Source organism: Lissotriton vulgaris, chromosome 3_1 (assembly GCF_964263255.1).
Source record: "Lissotriton vulgaris chromosome 3_1, aLisVul1.2, whole genome shotgun sequence".
NCBI lineage: Eukaryota > Metazoa > Chordata > Amphibia > Caudata > Salamandridae > Lissotriton > Lissotriton vulgaris.
This window is the reverse complement of record NC_141689.1, coordinates 158,959,960-158,982,286: the sequence shown is the minus strand read 5'-3', so window position 1 is coordinate 158,982,286 and position 22,327 is coordinate 158,959,960. Positions and strand designations below refer to the sequence as shown.

Here is a 22,327-nt window from a genome sequence, read left to right as displayed (position 1 = left end):
CTGTAGGATACGGAATAGTTTAATTTACTATCCAAAACCTGCCCTACTATCCGCGGGGCCTGGAGTTGGAATAGTAAATTGAACTATTCACTATCCAGCGTCCCCCAACGCTAGTCATTGTAACGACTTGCGTTGTAAAACCTGCGTGGTAAAGGCATGCGTTGTAAAAGCATGCGTAGTAACAACATACATCCTTTAAACGTACCTGCTGCATAGTGATCATTGACATAATTAGCTGATACTTTTCTCCCAGTGTGACGCTGCACATTTTCTATTTATGTCAGTGTATCGCTCAACCAGTACTACATTCACAACACATTATCTGCAAATGGAAAACAAGCCCACCAACATGGATCCAACATATTCGTATTTTACTCCAAGCCAGAACCTACGCGTTGGCTATGATTTTCTTTTCTGAACCCATGTTGAAGTTTAATGTAACCCACATGCATGTTCCCAGATATAATGGTTTCCTGGTATTGAAATGAAGCATACTTTTTAACTTGAAGGGCTATTTTTTTTAGTGGTTGTAACCTTCAGAAAAGGACAAGAACATTCTGGACAAGCAAGGTGTACACAGACATATCTATTTCACACTATGAAAAGGCTTTGAGGACAATGATATATAAACAAGCATTTGCAAGGCAATAGGTGTAACAACCACCCCTCCTTCATGATCTGCCAACTCCCTCCAACCAACATTCACACCACACATAGCGGACTATAGCCTCCCTGACCAGGACAAAGTGCTTGGTACTCCCTCAAACAACCTGGACTCCTGGCCTCTACTCAACGCAGACTCCCTCAAAAATCTCCTAGATAGTGTTAAATCTGGATCACCTAAGGACCCTCTACTTATTTCTGTGCTCACGCAGCTTGAGCCACCACCTCTGCTTGCCATTGTGGACCTTTTAAATGCTTCCCTACTTGAAGCTACAGTTCCACCTGACTGGAAGCACATAATGGTGACCCCTCTCTTTAAAAAGCCCAATGCCGACCAGACTTACCCTCCAACTATCGGCCCATCTCTCTGCTGTCGGCCTTTTCAGAAATTTTGGAGAAACACATCCACTCCCAGGTCTCTAAATTTGTCGAAACCAACAAAATCCTCCATCCATCACAATCTGGTTTCAGAGCGGGTTTCTCCACGGAAACAACATTTCTGGGGGTAACGGAAAGGCTGCGTCGCCATCTGGATGCTGGAGATACTGTCAATCTCATTTTGCTAGACCTAAGGGCAGCATTCGACATGGTATCTCACACACAATACTAGCAAAAACGCTGTGATCACTAGGCATCTGGGGCTCAGCCTTAAATTGGCTCACCACACTTTCCAAATCCCGCACCGTGAGAAGGCCGACTCGAGCCCGAGTCGCCTGAAGGATTAGTGAGCTTCTTAGCCGGGCCCAAAGGTGGGGCAGTAGAAGCAGTGTGTCGGTATGACCGGGGCCTTCTGTGGATGCATCTAGGAAGGGTCAGGTAGACGGTCTTTCTTACGACCCGCTGTGCTGGAGTGATGTCCTCGACTTCTGAATCTTATGTCTCGGAGTTGCTGTCGACATCGTGTTGTTCTGGGACATCGACGCCTTCTTCAAAGATGTCGTCCGGAATCAGAGCTGAAGATCGAGCCATTGTTCTCCTAGCTCTTCGGTCCCGGATAGTCTTTTTGGAGCGGAAAGAGGCACAAGCGGAACAGTCTCTGGCCTCGTGCTCCGGGGAGAGGCAAAGGTTACACGCTTCATGAAGGTCGGTGTGCGGAAACTTCGACCCACATTGAGGCCACTTTTTAAATAGCGTCCTTTCCATGAGCTGGAGTCGAGGCCTAGTTAGGCCCGAAGGCCGTCGAAGATGACCGGAATCGAAATCTTCGGTGTTAAAGAGTAGCATCGACTGGGAAAGCGTTCAAAACTAATTTTCTGTAAGTTGGTGAGGATTGCGCACCGAAGGAAATCGGTTCCAACACGGAGCACTGGAAACACATCCGAGCCCGGTGGCGGAAAACAAAATCTGGGGATGGAGCCGATGCCCATGCATGCGCAGGATCATTCAAAGGAGGAGTCACCTATCCAGTGACTTCACAAGACTTTTCTACAAGAACACAAACTGCAAACATCCGGGCCCAACACTAGGTTGCCATCTATGCACAGTGTGTAATCTGCAGCATAGTGTTCGGAGTTAAGAGGCCAGTAGCCATGGAAGGATAAAAATGAGGACATGGCCGTCATGAGGAGGGACTAACAAGCCTAAGACCAATTGGAAGGCAGCATTTAGGACCTAAGCCAATAAAAAAGAGGGCAGAGAGTGGGCGGAGCTTCCACTCTATACTGAATACTGCATGCCTCCCAAAGGGAGCAGCACATGCGCTGCAATGCTAGGCTCGACCTAAAAAGAAGGTATAAACATTATAATATTACAATCCCAACAAAAGTCTGCCGCATGCATAGTGCATTATTCAAACACACAAGTGTGATAAACAAGACCATCATCAATGTGGGGTGCTGAGTATCTACCAATTCACTTTGTATCAGTTATTTACTGAAATAACTTGATAATCACCTGCTGAAATGTGTGATAGATTCCTTGCAATCTTGCAGTCGCGCCAGCGCCTGTCCCTGAAATAGATGTGCAGTTGAAGCCCATAGGATGCAGCGGAGGCTCTCACTCGTCTCCTGGCAAAGGCCAGGAAGGTCTTCCAGGTGAGGCGAGTGAAGACCATCGGTTGAGCTGCTTGGGGCCTGCTCAGGTGCTCCTGCAGGGCTCTGTGTCTCTGAGTTCAGCTCCATATTCAGCCTTTCTGGAATCAGGTCTTTGGTTTTGTCAATAACCTCTTCACAGACAGTCAGAGCATCCTGGAATCTCTTCTGCTGCATGAGGGCTGAAGCAGCCTCAAGGTAGACCTCAGGAATTCGAGGAAACGAAGAGAGACTGTTCATGAACACCTGAGGGAGGAATGGGAACACGTGAAGCCGTGTGATGTTTTTAGGCAAACAGAAGAACACGATCTGTAGAACAAGTCTAAGCTCTGGAGACCGGAGTCCAGGACTTGGTTAACTTTAGTAGGCAGTATTTTTATTTACTTTGCAGTTTTATTGAGCATATCAGATAAGGAAGGAGTCAGCATACATAGGATATGTTGCAAAAATTAAACAAAGAAGTTGTACATACAAAGCATGATAATATGTCGCAATAAGGCTATGCAGCTGGAAAATTCAATTCAATTCAATTCATGAAGCTTTATTCGGCACATGTAAAATGACCATAAAAGCACAAGGATAAAAAACATCATAATAAAAAATACATCAGTATTTAAAAAAGATTTACAAACAATGTTACAGATATAGTTCATTAAAAACACATGCTTTTCCTGGCATTAACACAGTAATCTAAAAACGTGGCTGTATAAAAACAGATATCGGCCGATTCCAGTTTAAAGATTAAAATCATTGCCTGATTAACTGTACGTGCAACGTATTTTATAAGCATCGGTTTCAAAAAAGCAGTGCGTAAATTTGAGTACAGTTTACAAAACAATAGAAAGTGCAAAGTGCTCTGAGTAGAAACGCCATCACACATACATGGCCCGACGGATGTTTCTTAATGGACGGGAAAGCCACCAGATGGTGTGCCATACCGAATCTAAGTCTGGTAAGTACAAACTTGTGAGATGGCCTGGTCACCATGGTTAAATACAAAGAGAAACCTTATACCAGACTGTATCTAGTGTAAAACACAACAGTTGTCAAGGAACCATAGGTTAACGCCCGCTTCCTTGGCCTAAAGGCTAGAAATTTACTTTTCAGCTCAGCTTTGGGTATCCTAGATGCTGCACTTAGATCAAGCAGGATATTCAGGTTAAATATCTCAGAAAAGGAACCAACAACATATTTTACCCAAGGTATCTTAAGATGTTTATCCAGAGTCAAGCAATCCTCTATTATAGACCTATTAAAAGATTTTTCCGCCGTAAGCCAAATTGAACGCCAGATCATAAGTGGCCTTAGGGATAACAGGTCTATCAAATAGTTTATGTCTAGTTCCCGGAGGGTTAACTCAGTTGGGGCCGAAGGTGGTAGACACAGGAGCTTTTTTAGGACAGAATTTTCCTCTATTTGCAAATTATTATTATCGCAACTGTGGGCCCATACACCCGCCCCATATAATGCAATGGATACACATCTTGCTTGATAAATCTTAAGCATATCCCTGGTTCGTCGGTCCCCAACCTTAGCAGCAAATCTAAAAACACCAAAGGAATTTTTGGCCATTTTGTTCCGAATATTATTAAATTCTTCTGTCCATTTCCTATCTTTGGAGAAGGTGATGCCAAGGTATCAGAATTTATCTACCTGCTGCACCTTTTCGCTATCAATAAAAAAGGCATTTGAAAATTTACTTTTAACCCCACCGGTCATAGTGTATGTTTTCCCCTTGTTGATTAGTAGTTTCCTATCCTTAATAAATGTAGAAAAACTATCAATCAAACGTTGTAGTCCCAGGGGAGTTCTAGATAATAAAACGGCGTCAGCGGCGTATAATAACACCGGTACAGGGACGCCGTTGATCTGGGGGGCATCTGCATTAATCTTTTTCAGAATGGCATCGATTCCATTAATGAATAGTATAAAAAGTAGGGGGGCCAATACACAGCCCTGCCTAATACCTCTTTTAACACTAAATTTTGGGGTGCATTCACCTTTGGTGCCAAAGCGCACACTGTAACAGGGTTGACCATAAAATAGAATGGTCTACCATGTCAAAGGCGCTGCTCAGGTCAGCAAAAGCATAGGTAAGTGAGCCAGGTTTTGCTTTGGTATATTTCCCGATCAGCAAGTCAAGATTGATGCACTGATCGAGTGTACCCCTGCCCTTCCTAAAGCCATACTGGCTATCAGCCAGTATGCCCTCTCGCTCGGCCCATTCCTCTAACCTGACAAGCATGACTCTACTCATGATCTTAACTGAGGAGTCAAGAAGAGAAATGGGACGGCAATTCTTCACATCAGACCTGCTGCCCTTTTTATGAATCGGGACAATAATAGATTCTGCCCAGGTTTTAGGGGCCTCAGAACACACAGCTGCATTAAAAACATTAGCCAAGAGAGGTCCCCACATCTCCGGTGCTGCCTTGTATACATCAATTGGCACCCCGTCAGGGCCTTGGGCTTTGCGAGCTTTGCCCCCCTTACTCGCACGTATGCCAAGTTCAACCTCACCAGCTGTTATATCCAACGGTAAAACAATCCACCTGCTAGGGTCGGTGTCTACACCTCCATTGGAATCAAAGATGTTAGAAAAGTGAGCAACCCACCCTACGCTCGGGACATTAGAGGTCAGCTCCGGTATTTTTTCGTCTTTAAGAAAAGGAGAGTTGCCCGTTGCCCAAAACAGAGTACTGTTGGATAGTTCCGCTGCTTGATTAAGAGAATCCCAGGCCAGCTGCTGTAATTCACTCTTCCTCTGTTTCAGTGCGAGCTTGTACTCCGCTCGTAATTTAATGATTGAATCAGTGTCCCTGGGCTTTTTTGCAAGTGCCTGTTTAAGCTTAGATGGTACATAAATGGTTGAACCAGCCTGGTTCTTTTCTACGCTGGCCAAAATTGTATTTAGTGAACCTGGCATCGAGAGAATTATTAATGCCAAGAAAAGAGGTTAAAATCTTCTCGTAATCAGCACCATTTTCAAGAATGAAAATAATTTCTGCCAAACTATCCTTCACTATAGAAATGATTAGGTCCCCTACCCATCTTAAACTGACTTCGTTGGGTCTGTGTGGCTCAACATTAGAGATTGTGATCCCTACTTTAACCAAGCTACTACCCCAGAGAGTTGTGTCCAGAATTATATAATTGTAGTCACTTAATGTAGTTTCTTCAATTCTGGGGGGGGGGCACAACACGAGATAATATCGAAGTAGACTATCACATGGTCAATAACAGAGCTAGAATGTCGGTTTTTAAAAGTCGGAATGGTCTGGCCGTTTGCATCTTTCATGTAATCCATAATTTCCAGGTCATAACAGCCCATGAATTCATGTAATGCTTCTCCATAACTGTTATGTCCAAAATGCAAATCGTCCCATCCAGCATTATTTGTGACCCCACAGACCTTTTGTGTTGACAGTTCACATAATGTAATATTAAAGTCACCCACCCAAATAAAATCAAAAGTAACATTCCCTTGTAGACATAAATTTTCAATTGTACTGGCCAGGTCAGTTACAATTTTCACCCTGGTGTTATCAAAAATATTATTGTAATAATTTAACAACAGGATATTACGCCCTTTGTCTTCCACGCGCCAAAGAATCTGAACATGGTCCCCCACAGTGATATACTTTTTTATTACTATTGGGCGTTGTATAGAAACTAATATCAATAGGCCACCTTTCGCTCTCCCTGGTCCAGTACCCTGCGCTGACAGATTATAGGAAACAAATCCCTCATAACTGACTTCTTCCCTACACCATGTTTCTTGGAATCAAAGGATGTCATAGGTGTTAATAAAATTCGACCAGCCTAGAACATTCCCCTTAGATTTTAGTCCTGCAACGTTCCAGCTGACAATTGTAATCCATTTGCCCCCTATTCCTATTCCATCCAAAGTCAGAGGGCACTTGGAACCATTTTCCTTGTTCCCGTTACCAGAACACTGGGTACCATTCTCGGTGGTCGGACTTAAATTGGCCACCACATTAGACTCTGGCGCAAAGATATTATCAACCACCTTATATAGCTGGGCACTTCGGGTTTCGTCAGGTTTACACTGATCATCGTGGGCAAGTCAGTCATTTGCATCCAAAGAGTTTAGAGTACGGAATCGATTTTGAATCAGTATATCAAATAGTGGCCTATGGAAAAGAGTATAATGCCTGGTACTATTGTTGCTATAAGGAGCTTTGTTAAGGTGGCTATAAAAAAAGCCAAGTGACCGCACACACACACTGTTGTCAAGAGTCAGTAGGGAAGCTGCTCTAAGCAAGACGGTAGCGGCGTGTTGTGGGTGTTTAAAATTAACAATGACGCAATCGCCCCTACAATTCTTCCTTGAGTTTCCTATTCAGTTAACCCTCCTGGTAGTCAACACCTGATCAGAATAAGCAATTGGAAGCCCACATTGTCTATGCAGCCAGGAAACAGTTTTATTTTTTAGCGATTCATGGATTCTTGTTGGCCCTGGCTCGTACGGGTTTCAGATGACGGTACATTAGTTAAAACCACCACATATGGTGCACAATCAGGTGGGAAGTTAATATGGCGCCTTCTTTTTACTTCAGTCCATCCCTCTTTAATCTCATCTAATTTTACGGTTTGCTTATCCAAACAGGCCGCAAAAGAAGCATTCTGCGTAACTATCTCATTGACGCATGGTCCACCCTCTTGTGCAGCAGCTATACTAACATTACTGCTAATGCTCTCTGCTGAAGCCTTGGAACTACTCGCTGAGGCTTTACTAACACTGACAACGTTGCTCTCAGCTTGGGTCTTAGTACCTCTAACTGAAGCTATATGGATGTTCAAAAGGCCCCCTAATCTTATCACCTCATCAGAAAGCTGGTCAAGTTTAGCCGCTAGGGGTTTAATAATCCCTTCTATCTTAGAATCAATGGCGCTTACCAAAAGGTTAAATTGCCCAATGTCCAGGGTAACTGCGCCATCTTTCACCACAGACTCCCCCTCCTCAATAATATTTCTAGGTGGCGTAACTGCTCTTCTTTTTGTGTTACGAGTTCCCCTCGTTTGGTTTGGGCTTTTCAGCAGGCCCTGACCACTCTGGGAGCAGGGGTCGGGGAGCACTGTATCGAAGTGTCAGTGGAGTGATCCAGTACAACTTGGTTTGACACCGGTTGTTCTGTGATTTCCTTATCAGTAGCATCAGGATTATTAAGGCCATTACTGTCACCCGGGACTGATGGGGCTGATGTAAGTAGTGGGGTAGGTGACAAGGGCGGACTTCCTAACCCCAAGGACAATCGCCTGTCATTATTAATTTTACTAACCACCTTAACCAGGTAATTATCGAGTGTAGCCAAAACTGGTGGGTTGTTCAAAGTTTTTGATTTAGACATAGCTAAAATGGAAGAAGAAAGCAAAATAAAGTAAAATACGACTAAGACAAGACTACTACTAGTGGCCGAAAGCTAACATGAAATTCAACACTCCACTTTGAGGAGTGGTGTGGCTCACTGGTTAGAGGCGGCAGACCTGGAAGCAGAGGACGGCCCGGGACCAGGGTTCAATTCCCGACGCGGCAGGGTCGTGGACCAGGGTCAGTGGACTCGATAATTCTCGCCTCGGTGCCTACTCTGATCAGCGATCACACTCGGCAACTCTGGGCATTAGCTTGCCTCATCTCCACAACGGCCCCCCACATACGCCGGGGATGCCTGGTTTCACCTTGGAGATACCCAGTAGAGACCATCTCACAGGGAAAGCCAGGACGGGTTCCCCAGCGGTCTACAGCGCGAAGATACCCCATGTGGGGTGATTCATGCGCTTTACAAGACATCATTACATTACATTACAAGACAATAAAATTACGGTTGTGCCAGTTCCTAGGGCACAACAAACTTTAAGATACACTAAATGAAATGAAAATAGTTTACAAGATCTCACAGTACGGGGATTGATAGCATCCGCAGCATGTAGAGTCTCTGGCCCAGCCTAGCCTCGTTCTGCCCCGGACTTAGCCAGGCGACGCCCACGCTCGTCCCTCTACGCGGAAGAAGCCTCCAATATTTCCGGGTGCGCGAAATGCGTGGCAATGGGCGGGGCAGTCGCTGAGCAGCCTGGGAGATGTGGTCTCCCCCTCTGCGGCCGCGGGATGTTGCTGGCGGCGGCAGGGAGACCAGCAGCGTCGGGGACCCAGGGGCGACTGGAGCAGCGTAGCAGGTTGGTCCGGTGGCCCTGCTTCGGTAAGAATCACCCCAATTCCAGTCCTCTTGGTTATGCAAGTCCTGAGAAGATGCCAAGAGCCGGGCGGCCGCAGATGAATCCCCCTGTTGCAAGGGGGAGGGGCGAGATGACTGGTGCTCCACGGCGTCCTGGTCAATGTAGTCCTTGCGGCAGTTCGAAGCGTCTCCCACACAGGACACAGAGTAACAAAGAGATTTTTCCTGCGAAGCAACGTGGACTAACTTTTTTTCAGCAGACCTTCCTTGATTGCTGACTAGGACTTTCCACATATATCGGCAGTTCAACCTATCAGTAATATCAGCAGACCTTCCTGTCTCTCCAACACGGCAGAGCAACCCCGCTCGCGGTTAAATAAGTCACAAAACAACATTTTCCCAAAAGAACAACTCTATGGACTAACAATTCTTTCTACTAAACGGGTTTTAGTCATAAGAGTGAGCAACAAAGTGGCTATTGAGAAACATTCACAATGTCAAACTCAGTTTGGAATAGTCTGAGATCTTGATTGTACACTGGATGTTTATACTGGAACTTATAAAATGCAAACTTTTCCATGTAGGAACAGAGCAGTGATAGCTAGCTGTGGCCATGGTGGGAACCATTAAAGATCGTTCACAATGACGGAAAACTAAAGCATGTAAATGTAAATGTATGTATACTTGTAAAGCGCACTATCACCTTTCAGGCATCCTGGCTCTGTATACCGCTGTGGAATCCTTCCTGGCTTTCCCTGTGAGATGCCCCCTACTGAGCACCCCCAAGGTGAAGCCAGGCATACCAGCGCTTTCGGGCCCGTTGTGGAGATTAAGCAAGCTATTGCCCAGAGTTGCAGAGTGGGACCCATGATTAGAGTAGGCACCGAGGCGAGAATTATCGAGTCCATGGACATTGAGCCCAAGACCCTGCCGCGTCGGGAATTGAACCCTGGTCCCGGGTCACACCTCTGCATCAGGGTCTGCTGCTTCTAACCAGTGAGCCACACTTCTCCACATGAGATAAGGGACGACCCTTTTCTTTTTGCAGGTCCGGTGATCCTTGAAGAGAGCGGTCTTTACTGCCACATGAAGCGCAGGGGAGAAGGAGCAAGCCGGATAGGTGGAGGCGTGCAATCGTAATGCTGGGCTCCCAGCATGGAAAAGGCAGATCTTATGGCCAGATCCTGAGAATTTGTGGCTCATGAGATGGCACCTGGTACCCCAACCAAGGAGGGGGATTTGTTCTTAATGCACTGTTTGTGATTGAGAATGTAGATGAAGCAGGCCTGAAGTGAGTGTGATTGTATCTGTTTAGTCCTTTGACAAGTCAAAGCCACATCACCCCCCATGCTGGTGGACATACACAGGCTGCCCCTCAACGCCTGAATGATTTCAGTACCTGAAGCATCACTCACGATCCCTGAACTTTAGACCACAGTTAAAGTAAAGGGAACTCACGTATGGGACTTGCAGTGCCCTCAGCTGAAAAAAGAAAATCTAAATTGAGAATCTGAAAAGAAATCTGCACTCAAGCAGACTGTGTTGTACTACAAAGCCAAGGAAGACAAGCACATCTTCCTCTGTTGACATAAACCAAAAATCTTTGCTTCATCGGTTTCAAGAGCCATGGGAGAAAAGACACTCACTGCATGACTTGAGCAGGTTCTGAGCTCAGCACACCTCACCTCTGAGTCCTGAATATGTACCAACCCTGGGAAGACTGTAGCGACGTTGAACCCTTAGATGGGCAATGGAGATAAAGTGATGCCCCCTGCTGCTCTTTTTTTCTACGCTCGCATTAACAGATAACCAAAGAAAGAAGATCAAGAGAGTGAATTATTAAGGTCTGCCTAGCCAAATTAACGAGGACTGGCTTTTAGTCAAGTTACATATAACTAAATGAAGAGACACCAGCTTGGGCCATAACCTGCATGTAGGATGCCAAGCGCGCCATAACCCTCTGCAATCATCAGGCCGTTGCTATTTGTGGGATCTAAAAGCTCTACAAGAGGGTTGAAAGATAAGTGGGTAGCAGATTTGGGATTGAAACTAACTGAAAGAAACAAAGGTCTGGTGCCAAGTTACACACCCAAGATATCTAGCAGCGCCCAGTTCAAACATATACATTTTAAAATTGTGAACAGAACCTACCTGGGAAATGGTGTATAATATACTCAGGACAGAATCATTATGCCAGCAGAGGCAAATTCTATCATATGCTGTGCGCATGTCCAGTGCTGCCGGACTACTGGGAGCAATTACTGAACAGCTTGCTATGCTAAAGGTAAACCTTGGGATGCTGGAAGTCTGCCTGCTGGGTCTGTTCCCCGCCCCAAAGAATCAAAGCCAGCAGCAGATTCATTTGGCCTGCCTCACTAACAAAGAAGCGACCAATAGCAATGAGTTGAAGTCCATCAGCGGTCCCACTCTATGAAAGTGAAGGGAGATATGTAAAAATGGCTGAAATAGAGAGCATGAGTTTACATGTGAGAGTTAAAAAAGAAAGCCAGAACTAGTGCAGGCTGGGGGTGATTTACTGAACCTAATACCAAGTGATGAAGGTGACGGCAAATAAACATTGCCAGAGGAGCTCTACGTGATGATGGTCTACCTGAGAAAGCAACCCCGGTTTTATTGATATAAGCAGAAAACTGATGGCTGCTCTATTATATGATTCCACAGTGACATACACAGTCTGCTTTGATCGCATTGACGGTTGGTTAAAACCTATTCAACGCAGCGTAGATGTGTTTCTTTGTGATTGGATGAGGATACCCCATTGCAGATGATTTACAAGGTTTCTGTTGAATGTTACAAAGGAATACTGCATAACGGCATGAAACATTGAATGTCAAAGTGGTGTAATGTTAAATTAATAAAATGGGTTTAATAAAAAGGAGGAGATAAATATTTATAAGAGAGAGAAAGACCAAAGGCAGCAGGTCAGTGCTTAGAAGATTCTATCCTGCGTCATGAGAATGTCACAGCGTTGACTGAGGAGGCAGCCTTTTATCAACACCAGACGGAGAATCAGTAGAAAAGGCAGACAAAGTGGAAAGGTGCAGCTCACAAGAGTTTGTGTAATTTCCACTCTTTCTCCCAAACCACAGCGATACAGCATACCCGAACCAGATGAGACCGACTACGGTGCAGCACTTTGGGTAATGACTGAAAGACCAATCTTCCCATGATAAAAAATTAGCTGGACAACTGGGTGAAAGGAACTACTGCCAGCTGTATTAGGAATTTAAACAGTCCAACAAAGGAATCTTGCGTGGGGTAAGATGCACGCGTCCTTAACTGATGTTGTAAAGCAATGAAATACTGATGTAAACGCTGACACCATGGCACCGGCATGTCAATTCTTCTGACAGCGGTAGAGAAGCCTTCTACTTATAAAAGTTTTTTTTATACAGTGCACTGTCACTCATAAACAAAGTCTCCTGGTGCTATAGGAAAAAAACGGGCATAAGCTATTCGGGTAAATGGATCACAGAATGTATACAGAGATGAAGTGAGAGGGAGAAGACGCAAGTTTTAAGAAGATTCCTCTTTTCATAGTGGGAAATGAATTATGGAACCCACTCGCTTCTGCTTGCAAAGAGGCTCCTTCCCTCGAGATCTTTGAAACCAATCTGAAAAAGCATTTACGGAATAACATTTCATTAGATCTCTGATGACCACACATCTGTTTATATTGTCGTATTCCTTGCTGGAAATGTATGTTATGGTCAGCTGCTACCTCGCCTCTGAAGAACCTGTAATATTTTTCCTTTCACTGTTTGTTGTTGGGCTCTTTCTTTTCCTACCTCTCTTGCTCTCACCTTCTTCTGCCCAGAAACTATACTAGTTTGGTATGAGTTAAACAATTGAATAATAATACATACACATTTCAGTATTATTCAGACTGCTTACCAAAATAGGTCAGAAAATACCCAGGATGGGTTAGGGCTGTTCAAAGACCTGAAACAGACTTCCACCTTCTCCCCAAAGCAAGTGCTTTACTTGAGTGCAAATGTGATGCATTTGGTAACTCTTCTTCTACCTTAGACTCTGCAAACGCCGGATGGTGTGGTATCTGCCTTCCTATCTTCTATTATTCTTCCTGTCTAAGTAATGGTGTCTCCCGGGCATTGAAATGATGTCTAATTCTAGAATGTTTTAAGACTTTGCGGAGAAGGAGTTGAAGTTCATGAAAAAAAGCTGGTGGCCTAGCTGTGGCCGGGGTGCCTCATCAATGAATCTTCTCCCCATTTGATTTTCCTGTATTTATTGGAGAGGGTCCCACAGATGGTTTCTTTGGAGGACAATTTGATACTTAGACTCAATTTCCACTTGTACTCACCGGCTCATAGGATCCCTCGTGCAGCAGGGCAAGGAGGTCAAGATAATGTTCCACGGCTTCCTCAACTCTTAAAGGAAAAGAAAGCCAAATTCAGAGCAAAGTGCCAACAGGACAGACATCTGGGGGCTCTGTTTTAGCTTTCAGTGGATATAGCATGTGATTTTCAAGGCAAAGTTTAAGCTGCTTCTAGGCACAAACACATTTGATGTTCTGAAAGCAAAGAACGTCAACAAAAAACTGGAGGAAAATGGGGGCGGGAAGCCTGACACAGACAGGCACAAACCATGTAGTGGTGGAATAGGATTTTGATATTAGTAAAACTAAATAGTAAATATCACTGTTGGCTTTACATTTGATTTAAAATTTACTTTAGTTTTTCAGTTTCCTGTAGATTCGACCTCCACAGTTGGTAAAAGATTCAGAAGGGAGATGGAAAAGTTATTTAATTGTAGTTCAAATACTTCAGAATGGCCATTTATATAAAAAAACAATATTTCTGTTCACATGTGGCATTCTACAACTCATACATAAATACAAACATCTTTGCTTTTTAAAGATATATTTGTGACGAAAATTTGCCCTTTGGAAGCAGTATGCTGAGTCTTTAAAAAAACATGAATAAAGAACATGACTTCCAAACCATAACAAAAGAAAACGAAAGCATAGAACAGTGGTCGAAGGCAATACTTTCACACCACTGAATGCTTTTCTTGGCACTTTCAGGATTTCAGAAGCTACACTGCCCCAGAATACACACAGCAGGGCCTGTTGTGCACCTGCATTCTGACCACCATCGTCAGGTAAGGCTTTATTAATTGCAAATCTTGGCTATGACCGTTTTAAAAAGAGGCAGGGAATTAGGATTACAAGTAAGCTACACTTCTTTCTCTAGCCTGGTATTTCCTTTGATATACATAAACAGTGGAAGAAAACAGCAGAATCATCACCTTGCTCGGGTGGTGGGTAAACCTGGCAAATGGTGAGATACTCAAACAATGTTATGTAATTTTGCACTCCTGATTTTTTCAATTTAAACTAAATTTCATCCAATTATATCTGGTGCAAACCCATATCTTGACTAGCCCCAGTCAAGTTAGTACAAATGAAAAAGCACACAGAAACCTGTGTTATGGGAGCACTATCCACTCACTCACAATTACGTGATATGTTTTTTCTTATTTTGCAAACATATTTTCAATCCAACGGAAACGTGATAATTTTATCAAATTAGTTATTCATCAAAAATTCAACTGGGATGTTCACAAAATGTATACACAGTCTTAATGATCAGCCTAAGAGCTTAAACAGAAAAGAAAAGAAAATTCTCATCAAACGGTGATTGTATTTTCTTTCTTCAAAGTTGTTTTTATTCTTCTTTTTCCGTCATTCAATGTGATAGTTTGAGTTCTTCAAACAACTCTCCGTTTGATGAGAATTTTCTTTTCTTTTCTGTTTAAGCTCTTAGGGTGATCATTAAGACTGTGTATACATTTTGGTGCCGCTACTGCTCGAACAGCCAGGTCTTCAGCTTCCTCCTGAAGGAGAGGTGGTCCTGGGTCAGGCGCAGGTCGGTCGGGAGGGAGTTCCAGGTCTTGGCGGCCAGGTAGGAGAAGGACCTTCCTCCTGTAGTTGCTCTTCGGATGCGGGGGACGGCGGCGAGGGCGTGGTTGGCAGATCGGAGGTGGCGTTTGGGAGCGTAGAAGTTGATCCGGCTGTTGAGGTAGCTCGGGCCTTGGTCGTGCAGGGCTTTGTGTGCGTGGGTGAGGAGGCGGAAGGTGATTCTTTTGTTGACGGGGAGCCAGTGGAGGTCTCTCAGATGTCCGGTGATGTGGCTGGTTCGTGGGATGTCGAGGATGAGTCTGGCTGAGGCGTTCTGGATCCGCTGGAGTCTCTTTTGGAGCTTGGCGGTGGTACCGGCGTAGAGGGCGTTGCCGTAGTCTAGTCGGCTGGTGACGAGGGCCTGGGTGACCGTCTTCCTGGTCTCGGCGGGGATCCACCAGAAGATCTTCCGTAGCATGCGTAGGATGTTGAAGCACGCCGAGGAGACGTTGTTGACTTGCCTGGTCATGGAGAGGGAGGAGTCCAGGATGAAGCCCAGGTTGCGTGCATGGTAACTAATTTGATAAAATTATCACGTTTCCGTTGGATTGAAAATATGTTTGCAAAATAAGAAAAAACATATCACGTAATTGTGAGTGAGTGGATAGTGCTCCCCATAACACAGGTTTCTGTGTGCTTTTTCAAATGGTGAGATACAGCACACAAATCAGAACCAACTTCTAAGCAATAATAGCTGGCAGAGTTATTACCTCGTCTCCAGAACTCGTTTTAGAAATCGGGCGCACATTTCGGAATTGCGCTAAAGCATACTCCTAAATAGAATACGAGTGGGATGATTGTGCCCTGGGTGGGAGCAGCACTCACTATAACTGGTGAATCTGATATTGCACTTCTTAGGTGTATGGTGTCCAGGGAGGGGGTAATCACCCAATGATCCAAGGATCTGGACGACAATATAAATCAAGCCCTGGCACACATAAAACAGTATTCAAAGTTAATCACTTGTAGTCAACAAACAAACATGGCATATATGGATGATTTTAATGTTTTCTTGAAGTAGCTCCAGCCAACACGTGTTTCGTCGTTCGGGACAAGCGATTTCCTCAGGGCTGTAAATTGTAGAATTTATATTTTAATTATAAATTCTACAATACGACTTACTTTTTCACTTTAAAACTTCAGGTCAACACTGACCATCTTTTTCCCATATCATACTATTTCTCTTTTAGGGATAATAAAATTCTCTCTAAAATGTGTCTGCAAAGTTTCAATTGGCTCCTGATAGCCCTTAGCCTTTAATTCGCCTTTAGCAAACTCGTTTGTTTAAACTGCTGTTCAAACATTTACAAAGCAGTTGTTGATTTAGCAGAACCGTAGACATCTTCATATGGACTGCGATCAATACAAGTTTCCTGCCTACCACTGTCTTCTGGTATACCAGAGTATTGTGGGCATGGTTTCCTGACTAAGGGTCCCATTTAGAGGTTGCAAGATGGTCCTCCAAGTCAATGGAGGCTATGGCCTCCACTCACATGGTGGTACACCAGCACCATATTTTTAGATCCCCGCCACATTGGTGAGGTTCTTTGTGACTTCAATGAAGTGGTCACTGAGGCTTTGCCAAGCAAGCACGATATTTGATGAACCCACCCTGGTAAGGTATTTTTTCAATTGCAAACTTTCAAACCAGGTGTTTGCTACTGAAAATCAATGGTCTTGATGCGTTGGGTATTTTCTCTCAGTACAGGGTCGTATTTTTTCCTTACTGTTTGAGACTGCCAGGCTTGCCCTGGTAGGCCGGTACAGGAAAATATACAGCGGAACAAATGTGCTAAGTACAGTAAACACCATATATTGGCTGATAGCCTTGTTGCAGATGAGAGGTCGGTGTAAGGTTTCAGAAGGTGGTGCTAGTACAGACCCCTCTAGCAAAAACCAAGCAATTTGCTCACCTCTAAATTGGGTGAGCAAACCACAAATTAGGCAGATACGGCAGCTGACACTTACTGGATGCCCTGCATTTCCCAACCATTAAACCCTGCCCCAAGACTGCGTTGCAGGTGGCCAACTAAACATTTCTTCGCACTGTTCTCTCAGGCATAATACTGAACATATACCCACTCCCCCCAAACCTCCATAACCAAAACTGGCATGTGATTCAAGATAGTTACTGACCACATTAAGATCTTCTTTATAAGCTCCCAAATCTGTGGGATCACATTATTTATGATGTATACTTTATGCGACTTACGGTTATGGGAAACAGAAGCAAAATCTCTTTCATTCAAATGTGTGCGGATTAGACTCATGAGCGTTGTTAAGTTCTTCAATGGCTATCTTATGTCTAAGCCTGCTCCTACTTGCCTGTCCAAGCTTAGGTGCAAGGTTAAGTCCTTATAATCATGCATAATCAAATGACCCAGAAATATTTCTGGACTTAATCAAACCTGCTTGTTTGCTATTTGTTCTTCCAGTCTATAGTTTATTAACCTATATATCAATGATCTCACATAACTCCTCTTAGTCGAAGAAGCCGCAAAGAACTCTTAGATATATAGTCTACTATACATTCTGCTGTGAGGTGTGTTTCTTGTTTCAGGACTATGTGTGCCTTCATATCCGTGAAAGCCTGTGTATCTTAAACCTCATTGTAGGTGCATTCAGAACATTTAGCCATATGTGTGAGTGCCCAAAGTACATGGACTGTCATTTTTGCAAACTGACATTGGATTACTATGGATTACTGTGGTTTACTTGGTTTAAATATGGATTTTTGTCAGAGGAAAATTCCTCATTTTCGCAGTGCAGCAGTAAGGGGCAGAAATGTTGCCCCTCCTTAGTTCTAATATGGACTAGATTAAGCCACAAACTAACTGCCAAATAATATTCTACCTTTGTCTACCTAACCCCAAGTCATTAGCCATCAGATTGAAGGGGTGAAATTACCTGCCTACCTCATTTGTGAAGTGTTTCATGGTTCGCCTTCTGGTTACTGAACTGCTGCAATTGCCAATTGATATAACTTTTAAAGAACCTGCTGCTTGACCTAATTCTGAACTGCGAAGTTACCTTAGAAGATAGGTTGTGTGACATTGCTAATCTCATGGCCTGCTGTGAACTGTTCTATAATCAAATAAAATGTCATGTTTTTATTGAAACGATTAATTATATGTGGAAGTGCAAAAGAAGTAAAGTTATTGACTGCTAGAAACTAAAAAGGTTCTAAAGCATAAGATAAAGCATTTCCATTCTTTTCTAAAGACGGTGTGGTGTCATTTTTGGAGTGGAGGTGTGCTGAGGTACTGAGTTGAGTGTGACGTTTACACCACAGAAGTCCTGGAGATAGGCCTTTCCACTTGGTGCCAGGCTACCCTAGGTGGACCGGTGAACCGGGGTCCAACATATTGGTGTTCAGTGGTGGGATAAGGGCTTGTGCTTGCATTCACTTGACAGTGGCCCAATGTGCACCACGCTCCCTACACTTGAATTTAGTTTTTTCTGATTGGAGTTTTCTCCTAGGTGGTCTCCCTAATTAGATATTTTTGCTTTTTCCAAAATCCTTTCTGGTGGTGGGTATAGATAGATCTTATTTGACGCCTCTCTCTTGATTAACCCAAACAAATGTCTGTGGCACCCGTCTGGCAAAAAGGAGTTTGAGCTGAATGAGTTAGAAACTTACTCAGTGGCGCAACTTAGGGAATTTTGCCAGGAAAAAGGGGCGTTCTTTAAGCGTGGGGCGAAGAAAGCTGAACTCCAAACCAGCTTGAGAGCATGGGTAACAGCTCGACCAGATGGGGAGAGGAGGGTGGAAAAAGGGGACCCTGACACCATCACAGAAGTGGACATGCTGTACCAAACCGAAGGGGGGAATCTGTTACCAGGTCCTGGGACACCTTCGAGGGCGGGCAGTAGTATGTCTGGAAGAAGCCTGTCCTCAGCAGAGTTAGCTGACAGGAGGGAGGAGGGAGTTAGCCCGGTTGGAAAAAGAGAGGGTGGAGAAGAGGCTCGCCCATGAGCTTAACTTAAGGGAGTTGGACCTCAAAGCCCTACAGATAGGGACCCCCAGTAATCCTATTGGTGGCAGCGTACCTAAGGAAGTTACCAGGGTGCCCAGACCCTACTTGCCCAAAGATGTAGTCGCCAGTTTTAGTGTAGGAGACGACATTGCCAAATGGTTGGCTGCCTATGAGGTCTCATTAAGAGCCCATGGGATTTCAGAGAGTCATTGGGGGGGGGGGGTGGTCTGTATAAGTACATTCCTCCAGTGGGGATGGATGCTCTTTTAGCTTTGGAACAGGAGGAACAGACCAATTGCCCCACAATGAAGGTTGCCTTGATCAAGAAGTTTGGGCTGACCCGTGAAAAGTATTGGCAGAAATTTCGGAACAGCCACAAACTAACTACACAACACTGGGTGGATTTTCTGGACTACGCTAAGAAGGCCTTAGAGGGTTGGGTGCAAGGCAGTGAGGTTACTGATTATGAGGGGTTGTACAATCTGTTCCTGAAGGAGCACCTCCTCGAGAAATGTTTTCCGGAGCTGCGTCAACACCTGGTGATCAGCAAGCTGACTAACCCTAGGAAGCTTGCAGAAAAGGCGGACATCTGGGCTAGTACCCGGGTGTCCTCAAAGAGGACTGGAGGGGATTCCCAAAGGACTGGTCAGGGCACTCCCCAGAAGAAAGAGGGGGAGACAAAAAGAAGTTCTCGAAAGGCCCCCAACAAAGCTTGCAGGGGAAGGGATCAGGTTTCACTCCTAAGGTTAACCAACAAAAATCCCCTTATTATGACCGTAGTCAGCAGCCTAGGGTTGTCCGCTGTTATGAGTGTGGTGAGATTGGGCACTATGAGAGGGATACCAAGTGACTAAAGAGACCACACCCTCCCACTGGAGGAAAAATCCCTGGGGTGGCAAGTGTAGTGCTCGGGGAGGAATTGCCCTTAGACAAGGGAGGTGAGTGGGCAGGGATAACCCTAGTGTCCCTCGGGGACAGCGAGATGGTTCCTAAAATCCATGTGCCCCCAAATACTACCAAGTATGGGCAGTGGGTCACCATCAACGGCCAGAGAGGGGAGGCTCTGAGGGACACAGGTGCCAGCATGACCCTGGTAAGGAGTCAGCTGGTGTCCCCAGAGCAGGTGATTCCAAACGTACTCCACCCAGCTGCGATGGCTGACGGCAGAATCGGTCACTATTCTGTGGCCGAAGTTCCCTTTGAGTGGGGAGGGGTCGGGGGTCATCTACGAGTTGCAGTGAGCCCTGCCGTGCCAGTCGAATGTCTGTTGGGAAATGACCTGGAGCACAATGCTTAGAAAGAGGTGGAATCCCGGACACATTCAGAAATGCTGGGTTCGCCTGATTGGACCTGTGCAAGCACACGGTCCGCGACTGCCCGGAGGGGGATTTCGCAAGGGCTGGAGTCTAGAACAAAGGCACAGCCAGCTGCCAAAAAGGGGAAGATCCGGGGACAGGAAAAACCTGCCTCTGCGTCCATACCCCGTGAGATGGATGGGGCACCTGAGGTGGTGGTCCCGGAGTCCACGGAGGGGAATGTTGTCTCCCTGGAGGACTTACCTATCCCTGTAGAGTGGCATGTGGAGGAAGGACCTACCATGGAAGAGTTTTGTCAGGGGCAGAAGGAGGGCCCTACCCATGAGGGTCTGAGGCGACAGGCCGAAGCCCAGGCAGCAGGTAACATTGCAGGGAACTTTCACTTCACTGGGAGGATGGCCTCCTCTACTGCGAACCCAAGGCTCTGGTGCACGGTTCGTCATGGGCCTTGGTAGTTCCCCAGCGTTACCGAGCCTTTCTCTTGGAGTTGGCTCACAAGATTCCTTTGGCAGGACATCTGGGACAGGACAAGACCTTTGCCCAGCTTGTCCCCCATTTCTATTGGCCTCAGATGAGGGTTGCGTCCAACACTTTTTGTAGGACGTGTGTGTCCTGTCAAGCCAGTGGGAAAACAGGGGTTAAGCTAAAGGCTCCCCTGGAACCACTACCCATCGTTAGCACTCCCTAGGGTGGGCATCGACATCGTTGGGCCATTAGATCCACCTACTTCAGCCGGTCACAGGTTTATCCTGGTTCTGGTGGATCATGCCACCCGGTACCCAGAGGCTATTCCTTTGAGGACCGTTACTGCACCTGCACCTGCAGTGGCTCAGGCCCTGACGGGGATTTTTACCCGAGTGGGTTTCCCCAAGGAAGTTGTGTCTGACAGAGGGGCCAACTTCATGTCAGCATACATGCGGGCTATGTGCAAGGAATGTGGAGTTACCTACAGGTTCTCCACCCCTTACCACCCCCAGACCAATGGTCTGGTGGAAAGGTTTAACAAAACCTTGAAGGACATGATCAGGAGTCTGCCTGAGAGCCTGCAGAGGAAATGGGACATCCTCCTACCCTGTTTGTTGTTCTCATACAGGGAAGTACCACAGAAGGGATTGGGTTTCAACCCCTTTGAGCTTCTGTTTGGGCACCCTGTTAGAGGACCTCTCAGCCTGGTGAAAGATGGAAGGGAAAAGACTCCCAGGAGGCTTCCCCAGGATGTGGTGAGTTACATGCTGGCTTTCCGTAGCCAAATGGCTAAGTTGTGGAAGCAAGCTTCTGACAACCTTGAAGCCAGCCAAGCAGTCATGAAAGAGTGGTAGGACCACAATGCTCACCCTGTGGAGTTGGAGCCTGGACAGAAGGTGTGGGTCATGGAGCCTGGAGAGCTTAGTGACCTCCAGGATCGCTGGACAGGCCCCTTTGAAGTTATGTTATGTTATGTGCATTTGTACTGCGCACAGCTGCCCCAGCCAAGGGGCGTCCCGGCACATGACAAGGTAACACGCAACAGCCACAAGAAACACAACGGCTAAAGAGAAGAAACCAGGTTAAAATAAGAACGTTTTAATAGCTTTACGAAAGGAAAAAAGATCCTCCAGCAGCCGAATCTCCACCGGGAGGGAGTTCCACAGTTCGGCCGCTTTGACCCGGAAGGAACGACCACCAACACGGCACAGCTTATATCGAGGGGCGATAGTAAGAGCTTGGCCCAGAGATCTCAGAGGGCGAGTGGGGACGGACCAGGACAGGAGGTCCGTAAGAATTTGAGGAGCCGTACCCTTTAGAATCTTGAAGGCTAGACACAGTACCTTGAATTGGATTCTGGCCCTGACTGGCAGCCAGTGCAACGCTTTCAAAGTACTGGAAACAGGGCAGGATCTAGGAAGACCAACGATTGCTCTAGCAGCAGCGTTCTGCACGCGTTGGAGGCGGGTGACTTCGGCCAGGTTAACCCCCACCAGGAGAGAGCTGGCATAATCCAGGCGCGATATAACAGTCGCCTGTATTACCAACTGCCGGGTGCGGGGGTCGAAGAACTTCAGGACTGGTCGCAGAGCCCGGAGGATTCCAAAACAGCAGGCAGCCGTTTTCTTTGAGTGCCCCACAAAACTGAGAGTGGGATCCATCCACACTCCCAAGTTTTTTAATTCCGTCACCGGAAGCGGAGCCGGCCCAAGCTCCGAAGGCCACCATCTGTCCCCCC

The 22,327-nt window shown here is 45.7% G+C and overlaps 1 protein-coding gene across 1 annotated transcript in view; it reads right to left on the bottom strand.

The window, feature by feature from the left end:
• The window catches only part of FANCG (FA complementation group G), a 228,741-nt gene that overhangs the window by 46,725 nt on the left and 159,689 nt on the right, over window positions 1-22,327 (bottom strand). The window contains exons 9-10 of the mRNA XM_086962889.1: window positions 13,233-13,299; window positions 2,557-2,939 (exon numbers count right to left, since the gene is read on the bottom strand). Coding sequence (XP_086819015.1) covers window positions 2,557-2,939; window positions 13,233-13,299 — 450 coding nt within the window. The remainder of the gene's footprint in view (window positions 1-2,556; window positions 2,940-13,232; window positions 13,300-22,327) is intronic.